The sequence below is a fragment of the Notolepis coatsorum genome (genome assembly GCF_963971535.1).
Source record: "Notolepis coatsorum genome assembly, chromosome: 1".
Classification (NCBI taxonomy): Eukaryota; Metazoa; Chordata; class Actinopteri; order Aulopiformes; family Paralepididae; genus Notolepis; species Notolepis coatsorum.
Genome location: NC_140165.1, coordinates 240,061,242 through 240,077,453, shown reverse-complemented (window position 1 = coordinate 240,077,453; position 16,212 = coordinate 240,061,242). Strand labels below are relative to the sequence as shown.

General features: G+C 43.3%; 1 protein-coding gene across 1 annotated transcript in view; it reads left to right on the top strand.

Annotated features, from left to right (window-relative positions):
- akap1b (A kinase (PRKA) anchor protein 1b) overlaps positions 1-15,471 on the top strand; it is an 82,258-nt gene extending 66,787 nt beyond the window's left edge. The window contains exons 6-11 of the mRNA XM_084326878.1: positions 1,292-1,469; positions 2,372-2,522; positions 2,756-2,823; positions 6,441-6,514; positions 7,331-7,396; positions 11,867-15,471. Of these exons, the coding sequence (XP_084183004.1) occupies positions 1,292-1,469; positions 2,372-2,522; positions 2,756-2,823; positions 6,441-6,514; positions 7,331-7,396; positions 11,867-11,929 (600 nt within the window). The 3' untranslated portion in view covers positions 11,930-15,471. The remainder of the gene's footprint in view (positions 1-1,291; positions 1,470-2,371; positions 2,523-2,755; positions 2,824-6,440; positions 6,515-7,330; positions 7,397-11,866) is intronic.
- Positions 15,472-16,212: the final 741 nt, after the last annotated feature.

Genomic DNA, 16,212 nt, shown 5'->3' with positions numbered 1-16,212 from the left:
AACTGTAGCGGGTACCAGGCTTTTATTAGGAGGAGGCATGTATAAGAGAGAGGCCTATATTTCAAATTTTCAAACGGATCATAATGAATAAATCAACATTTTGTGTCAGTTTTAACCCAGTAAAATGTACTGGGTTCATTTATTGAAACCAAGTACTGTATGAAATAGTAAACAGTGCAATTACAGGTGGTCACTTGTCATTTCAACGTTTTCAAAGTGAAATCAAGTAACTTTACCTTAGCAGCTCCGGGTACAGTAGGTAGCAACGTTAGCTCTCATAACGTTAGCCAGTTAGAAGCTCCGGGAACAGTAGGTAGCAACGTTAGCTCTCATAACGTTAGCCAGTTAGCAGCTCTGGGAACAGTAGGTAGCAACGTTAGCTCTCATAACGTTAGCCAGTTAGCAGCTCCGGGAACAGTAGGTAGCAACATTAGCTCTCATAACGTTAGCCAGTTAGCAGCTCCGGGAACAGTAGGTAGCAACGTTAGCTCTCATAACGTTTCCACTCGGAAAGTAGTGTCTCCATCTCCTCGCTCACTTTTTTGTCCCTCCTCCAGTTATGCGTACCTCAAAACTTCCTCTTTAAACTTAACGTCAAACTTTCGTCTCTGTTTAGTACCGGTAGCCATGCTTGCTCTGTTGTTGTGTTACGTGCTGCGCGCGACCCGTGTTCCATACGGAAGTAAGGAGAGGTTCGCTCACGCGTATATTAGTAACCCGGTTTGTATTAGGAGGTCGGCTTATAATAGCTTAGCTCAACAGTGCACCCGGTCATTAATAGAGTCGGTTTTTAATTGAATACAGGTCACTATTAGAGGAATTACGGTATATGATCTTAAAATACTCATTCTCCTGCTGTTTGTCTTGTATATGCCACCATCTGATGCTTCATTCTCCCACTGTCTTGTGTGCAGGGCTTGACATTAACACCCGCCAAATGCGGGTAGAATTCGGCAGTGGCGGGTAGACCGTGCAGAGTCACCGTTTTAGAGTCGTCGTAGTGAAGAGGCTCGCTCGCAATGACAGTCTCTCGCTCTCTCTCAACACAGTGCGTGCTTACTTGCGTTGCGTGTAATGACAGTCTGTCTCAAGTAGCCAAACTTTACACTACAAAAACTAACTGGATATTTGGATGTAGTGTGTGTGATTTTTGGCTCGTGGAAATGCTGAGTGGCTAGTGACTTTGGAAAACCACTAGCCACAGTGGCTGGTGAGCCAAAATGTTATGTCAAGCCCTCTGCTTGTGTCACCAGCTGATGCTTCATTCCCCCACTGTGTCTTGTGTCACCAGCTTATGCTGCCCAGCGGCGTGACGGTGGAAGTGATCGTGGTGAACATCGTGTCGGCCGGCCACCTCTTCGTCCAGCAGCACACCCACCCCACCTACCACGCCCTGCGCAGCCTGGACCAGCAGATGTTCCTTTGCTACTCCCAGCCCGGCACGCCCGTTCTGCCCTCACCAGCCGAGGGTAAGGAACCGGGACACGTGGAATGGCCTGTTTCCATACCATTTTGTCCTTTGGAAGCAACAGTTGTGACTGGATGATCAAGAAAAGAGGGCGAGGTTTGAGATGGGGCCATTATCGCAACAAAATAAATAATCAAATCTATAGTTGAGGTTGGGTGTGAGGTCTAGTAAGGTTAAAGTAAGGTTTGGGCTTAAACTACCCCTCCCAAGACAAAATGCTGTGTAAATGGTCAAGTGTTTGTTGAGTTTCATATCAATTGAGGGAATATGTATTAGTATGTCACTGATTGGCAGCTATTATCTGTTGTTGGCATCTGTTGTTGGCAGTGATCGCTTCAAAAACACTTGATCTTTCTAGAGGGTCATTCAACAGCCCATACATCTCCACTGATTAGGACATTTGTAGTCATCGCCTGACCCTGTTCTGTCGCCTTCTCTCTGCATCTCTCTCTCTGTCTTTATCTGTTATGCATTTATGTGTATATAGCTTTGTATAGGTATGTGTACTAACCTTGTACTGTCTTTTCACTAGTATGCACTCTGCTACTAAGGAATCTATCTTGCCTATATTATCTACTATGCTAATATGCACAAGTCTGTAGGACTCAAGTTCAACACTGTTTGACGAACAATCTTACTTGGTGTACATTTAGCTGCCATAGTTGTACGCTACCTTCTGTTGTACAGAACTTGTAAGTCGCTTTGGATAAAAGTGTTCAGCTAAATGTATTCGGTGAATTTTAAGGGGATTCTGTGTGTGGGAGTGGCTCAGGCTGGGACAGCTTTTGTCTGTGTGCATGTTTTTTATGTACTGTATTTTCTGTATATTTGTGTTAAAGACACCTTGAAAACGAGATGGTTAATCTCGAGGGGTTTATCTAAACGTCCTCCCTGCCTCCTCAGTGGGGGTGATCTGTGCGGCCCCGGCGGTGGAGGGAGCCTGGTGGCGAGCCCAGGTCATCACCTTCTACAAAGACAGCAGCGAGGTGGAGATCAGATACGTGGACTACGGCGGCTATGACCGGGTCAAAATCGACACACTACGGCAAATAAGGCAAGTTCTCAGAACGGCAGAGGTGCAAATGTCGCCCCCCTCTTGACTCGATGTAGAACGGAAGCTCAAGTGATTCGGAAGAGGAGTGGATTCACTCTGAAGGATTCCTTTCCTCGAATTGTTTGAATTTTATTTTCTTGAACCCACCTGGTCCGCTTCCATTGTGGTCAACATCAAGAGTTGTGCCAGAATTAGTCATTAACATGTTTTTCTTTTCTGATTGTTGTTTCCAGGTCAGATTTTGTGACGTTACTGTTCCAAAGTGCTGAGGTATTACTTGACAACATCGTCACCCTTGCAGGTACAGCAGCTTTGTTTGTGATCAAATTCTTATTGAAAGGAACAACACTTTAACCCTTTCACTACCACACCACATACGGTTAACCCTTTCACTACCACACTACAGACGGTGTGGTAGTGAAAGGGTTAAGCATTTGTCATGTGACAGTGAAAGTGTTAACGGGACGTATATGACATACCTGGTATTTTCAAAGAAATGGTAGATACAAATTAATACATAAAGAAATATATATGCATGCAAATGTTTTGGCAAAAACGACCAACCATGACGCCTCCCTGCAAGAGTTTACTTGAACTACTGTCAAGGAAACTATAAAAGAAGGAAGGGTCATGACGTCACGCATGAACGCACATTGGTGCAAAGTTTGGAAACTTGCAGTTCGGCCAACATTAACTTGAATGGGATCAGCCTGGTTAATGACCTGTGATTTAAACGGGTTATTACCTCTGATTTCAGAATCATCTCCAATTTGTTGCATTAACTAGCTCACGTTTGATATATTGGTTAGAATAGAAATACTTTAATCATCCCGGGGGGAATTTGGCACTAATCTCTCATAGTAAACATTTAAGTAGACAAAACAAATCACGAATAAGAATAACAAAAAATTGCCTAAGAATAAGGAATAAAATAAGCCTACGAATAACATAATATTAATAAACTACGGTCCGGGATTCACATTTCCTGTTATGTATGTACAATCTTATATAAAAATACAGAGATCTACTTAAGTGTAATATTGACACTGTTTTAAATGTAAAAGTCCAGGAAGATGGTACTGTCACTCTGTCACTCTGTGCTCAGTGATTCAGTGAGGCACAGATGCATTGTAAAGTCTGATGGCTGTCGGAATGAAGGACGTCCTGTGCCGTAGTGCTACATTTTGGGGGTGTTAGGGTGCTTTCTCACTCACCATCGGGGTCGAATCAGCTCCGTTCCGTCCTTGGGTGCGAACTCCCTCTCCCCCCTCTAGTTTGTGTACACACTTCAGTCTTGGTTCGCTCCGGGTTCTGTTTACGGTTTGCGTTTTGAGCGTGTAAGCTTGCCGTAGGCGATGTCACGCTCTAACGTCGACAAAGGAAGGAAGAGTTTAAAACACGGTGGTGGAGACTGGATGCTGATATAAAAGAAACAAATAACCAATAAATATGAAGTTATATTTGAACCTCTGTTGTCAAGCCTTGTCAATATAACCCACCCCCTTTTCTCACGAATGGAACTGGTGTTGTGGAGTCCGCTTTTGAGCGTGTTCCAGGGTTAAAGCTAACGCTAGTTAGCTTAGGCTATTACTAGTAACATTGCTCGCATCAATTATATTGAATGTCATTGATCTACCGGTCGATCACGGCCGACTGGTTGGGCACCACTGGGCCCCGTACCTGGATAACTGAGTTAGCCGGATAACTTTCGGTCAAGCCTGACTTAAGTCGGACCTTTCTGTTCCCCGACGCGCGATTGTCCAAATCACCATGACAACAGATCAAAAAGTTTGAGCCTGGTCGGGAGCAGGGTTAAGTTCAGTTAGCCGGATGAACCATGGCCACACCCCCGCAAAGGAGTGACAGCTCGTTTCCTGAAATGATTCTCAGTCTAGAGATCCCATTTATACCATTCTGAATTACGTTTCTGTGCTTCGTTTTCCTAGAGGGGGCTTTTGAAATGTATAATAATAGAACTAAATGCTGATAATAAATCATATTGAGCCTATAGATTTACTTTGTCCTAAATAAAATAATGCACGTCATATACGGCGCTCGGAGTCGTGATACACGCTGCATGTGGTTATTTTAATAACGGCTCATTGCAAATGTGAATCCCGCGGGGATATTTTTAATGAATGAAACCTATCGGCCGTTTGGCTCTGATTAGTTTCATATATTAATCTCCGCTGTAGATTTGCTTAACGGAGCGCCGGATTGTGTTTCATTCAAGCATAAAATTGAAGTGTCTATGTGGGGATTGTGGTTTTTGTGTGATATTGTAACTGGGATTAAAATGTCTGATGAGATGCGCTGTTTGACGGGTTTGAGAAATTGAATGAGCCGTTGACGTCACATTAATGCATTTGAGAATAAAGAGATAAAACTTCATTTTTTGGTAAGAAAAATATTCTAAACACGGGTCTCTCGTCCATTAATGTATAACCAATGAGTATATCACGTCTGGCACAGTGGCGCAGCGGCTAGTGCTGAATCCTGGCAACCGGGCGACCGGAGTTCGAAACCCCGCGTTTCCAATATAATTTTTTTGGAATATAATATTAATGATTATACGCAAAAGTAGCCTAGTTTTAAGTTAAAATATTATAAATCTACATGCATTGATGATGTCATTCTTTATATAGCTCTCAACGTGCACCAAATTGAATTATTCCTACATTCCAAAAGAAGGAAAAGACTAGGATTCGAACCCCGGTCGTCTGCGTGAAAGTCAAAAGGACAAACCGTCACACCGCAGTACAGATAAATAAAAAATCCACCATACATCAATCAATGGATAAGAGAGCCGTATCCTTATTCTGAAACAGTTGCACTAATTATTTTCGCTAGCAAGATCTCATTTGATTATTCAATGCATAAACCTACTGCCAGCAGGAACGTTTAAAGAAATATAATCTGATTGATTGGGGTAATGAGGGATTTAAAATTAGCCTATAGATTATGCATTTAACTTGTCGGCAAGGCTATTGAGCCGCCTGCAATCTGTAAAACAATCAATCAATCAATGCCGTTAGAAGATCAGGATTTCTGCGATCTACACCTGCTGTCTTTTCAACTGAAGCGGCCGCGCGCACTTATCCAGAGTCTCAAGTCTGGCTCGAGTTAACGAGACTGAATCAGCGTTCCAGGAACAGGAAAATCCCGGCTTCAAACATCGGGTTAACTGAATCTGGATAATGGGACTCTTGATCGACTTAGTTGAACCAGGTACGGGGAATAGGGCCCTGGTCTATAGAAATAAATGCATTCGAACAAGAAAGTATAGTAGACATAGCAATGGCAAAAAAAGTTGCCAGGCTTAATACGAGCCAGGGAAGTCTTTAGCCCCTTCCGTGACTGCGATGTGCAAGCCAGGGGCTTTATATCTGATATATTTCGAAGTTCTCTGAACTCTCCAAATTGCCCATAAATATAGTTTTTGTGGGTATTGTCCAGTTGTTGCTGTATGTTTTTATCTGCCAAAAATTCAAGCAAGCATGAAAGCATTACAGTAATGACGTGTGTCAGCAAGTGTTTTGGTACAAGCTTGTACACCACGCCCCCCGCTCCCACTGGTGTGCACCCGAGACCACCTATTTCAGCGGTCCAGGTTCAGCGCCCCCGGGGACGGGGGGGGAGCGTTCTCACTAGGACAGACACACTCTTTTCTGGTGCGATGCGGCTCTGATTCGCCCCCGAATGGTGAGTGAGAAAGGGCCCTTAGTCTAGCACTGAACATGCTCCTCCTGTCAGCCAAGTCTGTGTATAGTGGGTGGGAGGGGTTTTCCCTTATGGCCTGGAGCTTAGCAAGGCTCCTCCTCTCTATGTTGCACATGCTCTTCCAGTGTGTCTTTGTGCTGACATGCTCCGTTAGCTCTTGTTTCTTGTCTTAACACATCTATAAATATCCCACAACAGGTGAAGATAGGTTTTCAACAGAGGCCAGCTCTGCATTGGAGGAGATGACCAGAGGAGTAGCACTGCTTGCACAGGTAAACCAGAGACCTTTCTATGTCAGTGGACTCATTTGTCTAATGTTCACAGATCTTTAGACTGCGGTGGAAACACAGACAACTATTTGAGTTCCTTGAAATGTAGTTTCCCCCCCTACAGTACATAGAAGTACTATATCCCCCTACAGTACATAGAAGTACTATATCCCCCTACAGTACATAGAAGTAGTATATCCCCCTACAGTACATAGAAGTACTATATCCCCCCCCCCCCCTACAATACATGGAAGCAAATCCAAGCGACGGGTGAAAGCTCAGGTGGTGGAGGGTGAGAAGTCAAAGCATGCGTAGCAAGTAGCAATACTGGTGAGCGTGAGCATGAGCCTAGAGCAACACAGCAGACGCATGCACGCAACACAGAACAGGTTGGTCCTCTCAGTTGGCACCTTGCATGGTTTGCCTCCGCCGTCGGTGTGTGAGTGAATGGGTAAAATGTGAGTACCAAAATTGTAAAGCGCTTTGGATAAAAGCGCTATATAAAAAAGCAGCCATTTATCAGTGAAGTGTATCCAATGGTCAGCTGCTAGCGAGAATTGTGCTATGCACAAGTTTAGTTTTTGTTTGAGACTTTTCCAGCAATCTCGTTGGTGCCTGTGTAAAGGTCCCGCCCACATGGGAGACAGGAACTGTTCAATTTCCATCACTATGGCACAGCTTAGTTATCATCTTCCTTATATTCAGTATCTTTGTGTAAACCCTGCACAGCTCTGTGGCTGTAAGCCCCTATCTGCTCAATGAAGGTCAACACTAGCTGACTGGGCATTCTCTCTCTCTCCCCTCCCTCCCTCCTTGAAGGTCACAAACTACGATAACAACTCAGGCCTCCCATTGGTGCAGATGTGGAACATGGTGGGAGAAGAGGTACGTTTGGAACACATGCTCTTACAAGCCTGATTGATTTCCTTTTCTTCCATGTACTGCGCCTGTCGCATAGTTGATTATGCTCCTAAGGTTTTCCTTGGGAACTGATAAGCACATCTCTGGCATCAGAATAAATGTCTTTCATACATACGCACTGCAGTTAAAGAGGTACTTCTGCATGATTGCATTAATTTGCAGCAGGACAGTAAGGTGAAAAATCCTATGACTAATGGTATGTTCAGATACAATGCAGAGAGAAATATTGTTTATTTACTCTCATCAGTTTGACTGTTGATCACTGGCGCAAAGCCATGCTTGTGTGTTGGGTCCGCATAGGGCTGGGCATCAACCAAAAATCCTAATATATATTTTGGTATTTTCTATGAAGTGGGCTAAATGTTCTTGAGAGACTTTGAAGCCTACTTGCTCTGACAAAGTAGTTGAGTTTTCTACTGCGGTAGACTGTTCTTTACCAGACAAAGCAGGGCTCAAAACTAACAAAACACGTTTTAATTGTCCTAAAGTATATGTTGACTGCCCCAAAAACATATATATATTTTTGCATTATATACTCTGATACATAATCCAATGATGATCATATTCAGATACTCAATAAAGATAGATTGAAATTGAGAAAAAGCTGATTTAAGACTTATGCATTAGGCAATGAATTGGGTCTAATGAAGTAAAAAGCATAACTGATGCCTTCTGAAATGCAGATGTTGAAATATCCAAATGGTTTCGGCCTAAGTTAGTTGGACTGTGTGCTTGTTAACCAAATTTCCAACACAGTGTTGGAGCCAGCTGTTTTTGTTAAAGGACTCTGTTACAAGCTAAATAGCCACTCTAATCACTGGACACGCACTCTTTCCCACATCTCTCCCCCTCTTTCAGAGCACAGATGAGCGCCTGCACCCACACTGATTTTACTCTCAAAAACTCAGCTACAAGGACTTTATGAAGTTTATAATACTAGGAGACGCTCATCGAAAATATATTTTCCTTTGAGCTGTCAAGAAGGGGTGCAATATAATTTTCCAATGATTTATTGTCTAATTTGCATAACCTGTCACTGGAGATTATGCAAATGGTTTGGGGGTGGCTTTGACGGCAGAGCAATGGGATGAGGCCTTGGAAGGGCTGCATGCGGCCTCAATCTGTGCCGACACGGCCTTGTTCAGTTTGAGGTTCTGCATCACCTTTGTTTTTCAAAAAACAAACTCTAAAAAGTTGCCAATTGTAGATCCCACATGTGACGGATGCAGTCTCTCTCCGACAACACTCATTTTGGCAGTGTCCTAACCTGTCCACCTACTGGAGTTCAATCTTCAAAAGACTGTCTAATGTCTTGGAAATAGACATTCATAGCTATTTTTGGCATAAATTAATGAATCTTCCTGGCGAGAAACTCTGTGAAAATGTGTTGCATTGCTAGCATGGAGACTGATCCTCCTTCGAGGGAAGTCTCCTCAGCCACCGAGCTGCTAAGAGAAGTGATGCAGAATCTTAGGCCATGTCCCCACGTATCTGGATCTTTTGCCAAACGGATATTCTCAGGCTCCGTTTAAAAAGAAATCCTCGTCCACACGACGGTGTTAAAAAAACAACCTGATCCAGACGCAAACACATAAACGCATATAAATTGCTCCAACAAGCATGCGGGCCAGTAGGTGGCGATAAGCGATATCATTTCCATTGGCTATATTGACATACATAGATGATAGATAGATAGATATAGCGGAGGATTATGCAATCCAGAGGAAACAACCAATCTAGATATGTCACGATTCAATGCTTTACTTCTGCGCACTGGGCGACGGAGAGATACATACAATGTCAATGTTGAGATCACAATCTCTAGTCCTAGCCCCTTTCGTGACTGTGATGCACCGAGTGAATCCACAGTCACTTGCTCAATAGGAAACCAACCTAGATTTACCATGAAGGACTTGTTCTAACCGAACCGTTCGTTATACAAGTATCACAGAGAAATATTAAAGGTAGTCACAGTTGCACGAGGGTTTCGGACAGACATACGGGATGGTTTGAAATCTCGGCGTTGCTAATAAACATTTTAAATGTTCTTTATAAACTGCTCAAAACGGCATTATTTCCGGCGTTGGGTGCATGATGCGCATGCGCTGTGATCACACCAGGCAGCCAACGCCGGAAATAATGCCGTTTTGAGCAGTTTATAAAAGATATTTAAAATGTTTATTAGCAACGCCGAGCTTTCAAACCATCCCGTATCTCTGTTCGAAACCCTCGTGCAACTGAGTACCTTTGACATTTCTCTGTGATACTTGTATAACGAACGGTTCGGTTAGAACCAGTCCTTCAGGGTAAATCTAGGTTGGTTTCCTATTGAGGAGCAAGTGACTGTGGATTCACTCGGTGCATCACATTCACGAAAGGGGCTAACAATCTCCGGATTCTGAAACTGAATATGGCGAGTCCTTATCACAAACTATATATATACTAATTACAACAAGACATTCATTAATTGCATTGTACATGTGGTGCCGTCGTCGCATATATAAGTAAGGATAGTTTGAATGACATTTCAGCACCAAGTCCACCGAAGTTATTATTACTTCAAAGCGCTAGGTGTAATAAGGATGTTTTAGGTGGTGGTAGTTTCTCTGTTAGGACATTATAGCTGAAATATATAGCCTAGCTAGCCTATAGTCAGTCTGATATATAGAGAAATAGTAAAGTAATATTCACCAAACAATCTGACGGGCCAGATATTATTACGGCCCGCCACAGTCTGAGCATGCGTAGTGAGCTGTGGCGTCATCGTTTATCTAGACTATGCGTTTACAGTGGCTGCACGGATCCACTGAACGGATATTTTGGAAAATCTTCACTTTAAAATGCGTTTAAGAAAATCTCCGTTTATGTCTCTGAAAACACCCTTTACGTGTGGATGAAAGGCCCAATCGTGGAATAAAATGTGCGTTTGGCAAAAGATCCAGATACGTGGGGACATGGCCTGAAGCTTGAGGAATTGTCCGCACACCATTAACGTTTATCTATTGCTGGCTGAATTTGAACTGGCATCATGTAGCCTATATGAGCGTCCGTAATGAAAAGTTTGCAAATCACCCAATTTAAATATAATTTTTTAATGCAGTTTGACCAGCTCTCAATGCAAGTTTGCTTAACCACAGCAGAGAACTTGTGAGCAAGTGGGGGCAGGGTTGCACAGAATGTAAAAGGGCAGAGATCCAAACACTGGCATGACTTTATTTTAACGCAATATCAAACTATCAATATAAACGTTTGTCTCATTTGTTCGAAAATCAATCAACCGTAAAAAGTTGATATACTACCTAGGGGTGGGCGTGAGTAATCGATTGATAGATTACTCACGGCTATGAGTGAGTAATGTTTTAGACTTCGCTCTTTTATTTTGAAACCCCCCGACCGGAGGTATTATTGTTGACAACTTGTGTCGTCCGGTTCTGTGCTTTGAGCTAACGCTAGTTAAGCTAGCTAATATTTGTCTTCATTTGACTTGTTGAAAATGTCTAGGATACAAATGTTGAGGTTCCGTGTGGACGAAACCTGCACACGTTAAATACTTTGGCGGATACACCCAAACTCGTCTCCGTGTGGACATGGAGAAGTGGGGTCGGGACACACACACTGTCGAGTCTTGACTTTAGTCACATAGCGGACATTTACGCATATAACGTAGAACATTTGCGCATATATCTGTGGCCAAAAATTGTTAATAAAAGTTAAGACTTATGTAGTACCTACTTACTGGTCACAGGAGTCTTCAATAACATTTGGATGGTAATTCATTTTGTGAATCCATTTGTTGAAACAACATATTTGTTGGCAGACGACTCCTTATAAACACCGCTATCTAACGTTAGCAAGCTAAGCGTGCATAGCTCGACCTGTGTAACGTTAAGTAACTTGTGTTCCTCCACGAGTAATCGATCACTACTAGAGTACATCATGCGATCAATCGATCTCGTTTATTTTTTTTAAATGCCCATCCTTAATACTACCCAGCCCAATGTCTACAATAGCATTGTTGATGTATGCAAAAATGGGACCATTTCTAAATGTAGCCTATTCGGCATCTACAGCTAGAGCATTTGTAGCAGTCTATTTCATATTGTGAAGATATACCCACATTTGCTCCATCACAGCTGGAAAATTCAAAGTTCAAACATTTTAAACTTGTTTTTCGTTTGCACAGCCTAGACTGAGGCTGCGTCGGTCTTGCTCCGTTCACACCCTTCCATTAACTTTGTTTAGTTTTGTGTTGTATTTAAACGGACATTAAGAATGTACCCATCAAGTCCTGCTCCCTTTACTTGATCCTACAATCAAGAAAAGGGGAGGATCAGGAAAAGAGGGCAGGGCTCTTGAGATGGGTCGGTTGTAGTCGAGGGCAGCCCGAGCCCTGTGGTGAATAATCTGACGGTCTTTTTTCTCTCTTCCCCGCAGCTGGTTTCAGTGAACCGAACACTGGCAGAGAGGGGATTGGGCACCTGGGTGGACGGCTTTTGAACCTGGCTGCCCCCCCTCCCCAACACCCCCCCCGCCCCCAAACCCTACACACACTCTGGTCCCTAATAGCCTTCCAGTCACTGGAGGCTGGTTCTCAGCTCCTCAAGACACCTTCCATGACCCTTCAATGGGAGACCACTCAACCACTGGATTCTAGAAGAGTTTTTTTTTTGTCGTTTTCTTTTTCTTTTTTACACCACCTTTTGAAATAAATGAAGTTGTTGAACGCAGGCAAAACACACGAGAACGAAGTACTGCTTCTGAATAGGCCAATAACCCACACTCCCACCTCTACCCCCCCCCCCCTTCTCTCCCCCTACGCACCAAAAGAACTTAAAGGAGAAAAATAAATGAAAGTACTTGTAAATTAAGAAAAAAATATTATAAATCTATATTGTAACTAAATAAAGGTTAATCCGATTCCCCGGCCCCCCCCCCCACCTCTCCTCCGTCCTACCTGAAGTCTCCCTCCGGACCTCTGCACTACTTTTTGACTGTGGATTTATCATGTTGTTGTGGATGTATATCAACTCGGGCTGTCAGTCAAGGGAGAACCGTCGTCTGCTCCCGACTACCGAAACACTAGTACTGTGTAGTAAACGACAGGCATATGTTTCTCCTCTGGGCTTAAGGTTTCTGCTGGGGAGGTGCGCTTTCTGACTCGGAGAGGCTCTTTGTGAGATCGTTGTATTTAGGTCTGTAGCCACCGTGACCATTTCAGACACTGGCTGAATTTGACGGACGACTAGGAGGATTCCCCCCCAGCTCTTCTGAGTGTGTTTGGTTCCGGCAAGCTTTCTGGATTTGTATGTGGAGCCCAGAACTCTTCCTACAGGACTGAACGTGGTGGGCAGTAGTGCTGCAAAGAGCAGAGGAGAGCGGGGGTTGTGGTTTTGTCTTACCCTGAGCCCCTCCTCTCTCCTTGTGCTTGACATGGGAGAGTGCAGAATTGGGCCCCCAAGGAGACAAACTCCTCCTCTCCGTACAACACTGTGGCCTTATGGAGAACCAGGTTTCCCTTCCTCTGGGCTCTCCCACCTGCAGACGGGCAGACCCCATCCCACCCCCTCCAGCTCTCCAGCCGCAAGAAGGGAGCAAGCACTACGATTGGATTAGAAAGAACTTCATTAACCCTGGGCAGTAATGTTGAGTTGTCAGCAGCCTAGTGTCCACTAGACTCCTCCCACATGCTGAGTACCACACTACATTTGAGATTGGCTAAACCGCAGTGACATGCAGAGTGCTCTACCCCCACCACACCCACACACCCTCCTCAAGCTTCTCTAAAAGTCTTGGTGCAGCTGTCCAAGGATTTCAAAAGGGGGGCGGGCGGGCTTCGCCGTGCGTTTGTGGAAACACCTCGGAGCTCATGGACGGGCCACGACACCGGGCCTGGCTGGAACACTACAGAACCGCAGTCGAGTAGGCCTAGCCCCTAGCAGTAGGCTGGGAGAGGATTCCTAAATGTAGGCCTGCTACCATATACATAAAGCCTGTAAGTGTGTCATTCATATGCATGTTAAACGTGTCCAGGAGCGTTTACTCTCCACTTGGTCTTGACTGTGTTGACAACATCCTCTATAGCCCTGTCTGGCACACTAGTATATTTATTTTCCGACAGGCCAGTTGCACTCTGCCACATTCTGTCCATTTCCATTCAGAGAAGGGTGTATAGGAACCAAACAGAGCGCCCAAGACCTCACCACCTCTTCACTAAAAAACTGACAACTCATGTACTGGGTCCAGTGGGTGGTTAAGGTGGGGCTTGAGGTCTAAGGGGTTGAGTTTATATGACGCTGTACATGAAATGACTGGCTTTTAGGGAGTTACCATATACCCAGGTGTTGGAACGTTTTCTGTGGTCCTGTGCAAAGCATGGTTCATACCCCCCACTATTAGCTCAGTGACATTAAAGATCCCCTTCACATGTATTTTAAATTATAAAAGATATTCCCTATTGAATTACAATTTGTATAAATGGTGGTCTTCCACCAATTGTTCAATAAACTACTGCAAATGACTTGCACATCTCTACACCTTTACCCTCATTGAGAATACAAGGATCTGATATTACCCTTTATTTGAGGTCTGCAGCAATATATTCCTTCAAGACATGTCAATAACTACTGTGCTTTGTGTGTGTGTGTACTGAAGTTGCCACATATTGGACTAGGAGAGGTTTGACCTATTTTAGGTTAGCCTACCTAGGTTTTGAGTTCTGCACAAATCACAATCCTTATAGTCTGTCATGCCTCCGAGAGGAGTTAAAACGGAAACACATTTTTGAGTGGAGGGGATCTTTAAAGGTGCTTTAAAAGTTAGTCCTCCAACCACGTTCACTCCAGGAAGCTTGTCAGAGCTTTTCAAAGCACTTTTACTGTACCTGTTTTTTGTTTTAAGTTTTGCATAGGAATTTGGTTCGTCACATCACATGTACTGAACCGAATCTACATATTTTTGGGATTTATGTTTTTGGACACATTGAATGACGACGCTTACATCAGTGTGATGTATGTAGAGGTGTAGTCCCTCATGTCTGGACTGCTGCTATGACAATATTTAATTCACCCCAAATCTCCTTTGGAGGTTTATTTTTACATAACTAAATGAAATCGTTTTCGTATGAGTGAGCTGTTCTATGCTCCGATTTTCTTTTCTTTTTAATCGTCTGTTTTTCAGTGGGTGTGCCACACTAAAGTGATAAAAGATACTAACTTTACCCTAGCAATAAGGCAGCTTTGTTTTGACTTAAAGTGAAGATCATGTACACCGTGTGAAAAGGGTTTCATGCGTTCTATTTTGGCGTAAGGCCCTTGTGACGTCAAAAGTACAACAGTTTTTCCAACCTGGAAAAGTGAAGTCAAGACTCCATCCAATACTACAGAACTGTCTAATTAGTGGTTACTTTGCCGCTTGATGATTTTGAGGCTACAGTATGTCTCGGGGCAGCTGACGTAGGCAGATGTATAGGATGGCGGTAAATATGGCACCTAAACAAGATTTAATTCAAGGGACGCACATTTCACTGCTAGCAAGGGACAGGGTCAAAAGGTTGGTGCAGGAATTGGAGCAGTAGCCATATTGTTTGCGCTTGTTACCCCGTGTCGTACTATTCCCCCATTTCAACCACTTGTCTCGCAACACAACGTATATTCCTCCATTCAAATGAAATGTCAACCCGCTACCTACCCCCCCCCCCCCCCCCCTCTAATCAAAATCCATCATGCTTGATCAAACTAGAGCTGTTGACTGTGCAGATCTGTGTAAATAAGATGTCTCACTGTACTTTTGTATAACACTGGAGAGAGAGATGGAAACTAAAGGGAACATTGTTTTTTTTTTTTTTGGTTTGTTTTGGTTTATCCCGCCTCCCTCTTCCAAAGCCACTCGATGTTCTCCGTTGGTAGGACTGGTTTGAAGTGTTTGCTTAGCTAGACAATTAATCATTTGATTATCTAAATGAGTGATAAGCAATCCTGCCCAGAAGCATTTCAAGTGTACAGGTCAGTTTTTGCTAGGCTCATCAAAGGTTTGATTCTTGGTTGTACAGATCTATTGGAAAAAATTAAATAAAGTTATTAAAAATGTTTATGGTACCCATTTTTTCCATGTCTTATTTATTATTGCCTTTGAACGTGATTACTGTCCGGGCCATGCTCGCCTAGTCAGTCACTTACTTACTTACTTACCAGACATAGGTGTGTGTGTCACTTCTTAGTGGCCTGTAGATGGCAATGTATCCCTGCATGTTTACTAACAAGATATGTAATAAAGTAATATATATATAGTTAATAATTATAAGTTGAGGCAACTTAACAAACAGAACATCTGGCACAACTTAACCCAGGCCCTTTGGCACAAATCACCCCAAGCCTACCATTTTGAAAAAAATGCATCCCCCAGGGCAAAACAATGTTTTTTGAACTTAAATGTGTCTCCCTTTGCAGGTTGAGTGAAATGGATGCCTCTTCAAAAATATGTTGTCACATGACCAACTTCTTCTATGGTTTTCTAGATAACAGGGGTGACACTACTTGGCACAAATTACCCCACTCTCCCCTACTTTGTCTGGTGAAGGATGCCCACTTTCTCACTGAGGCCTAGTCCACATGTACATGGGTATTTTTTAAAACAGGTTTTTCCTCCTTCGTTTAAAAATAATCCTGTCCAACAGTGTTTTAGAAAATCTCAAATGAAATGACCTGGTAGCTCCATGGGCCTGATTGCAGAGAAAAGACTCAGTTAAAAAAAATATATATATATATAATATACTATGTAAATAT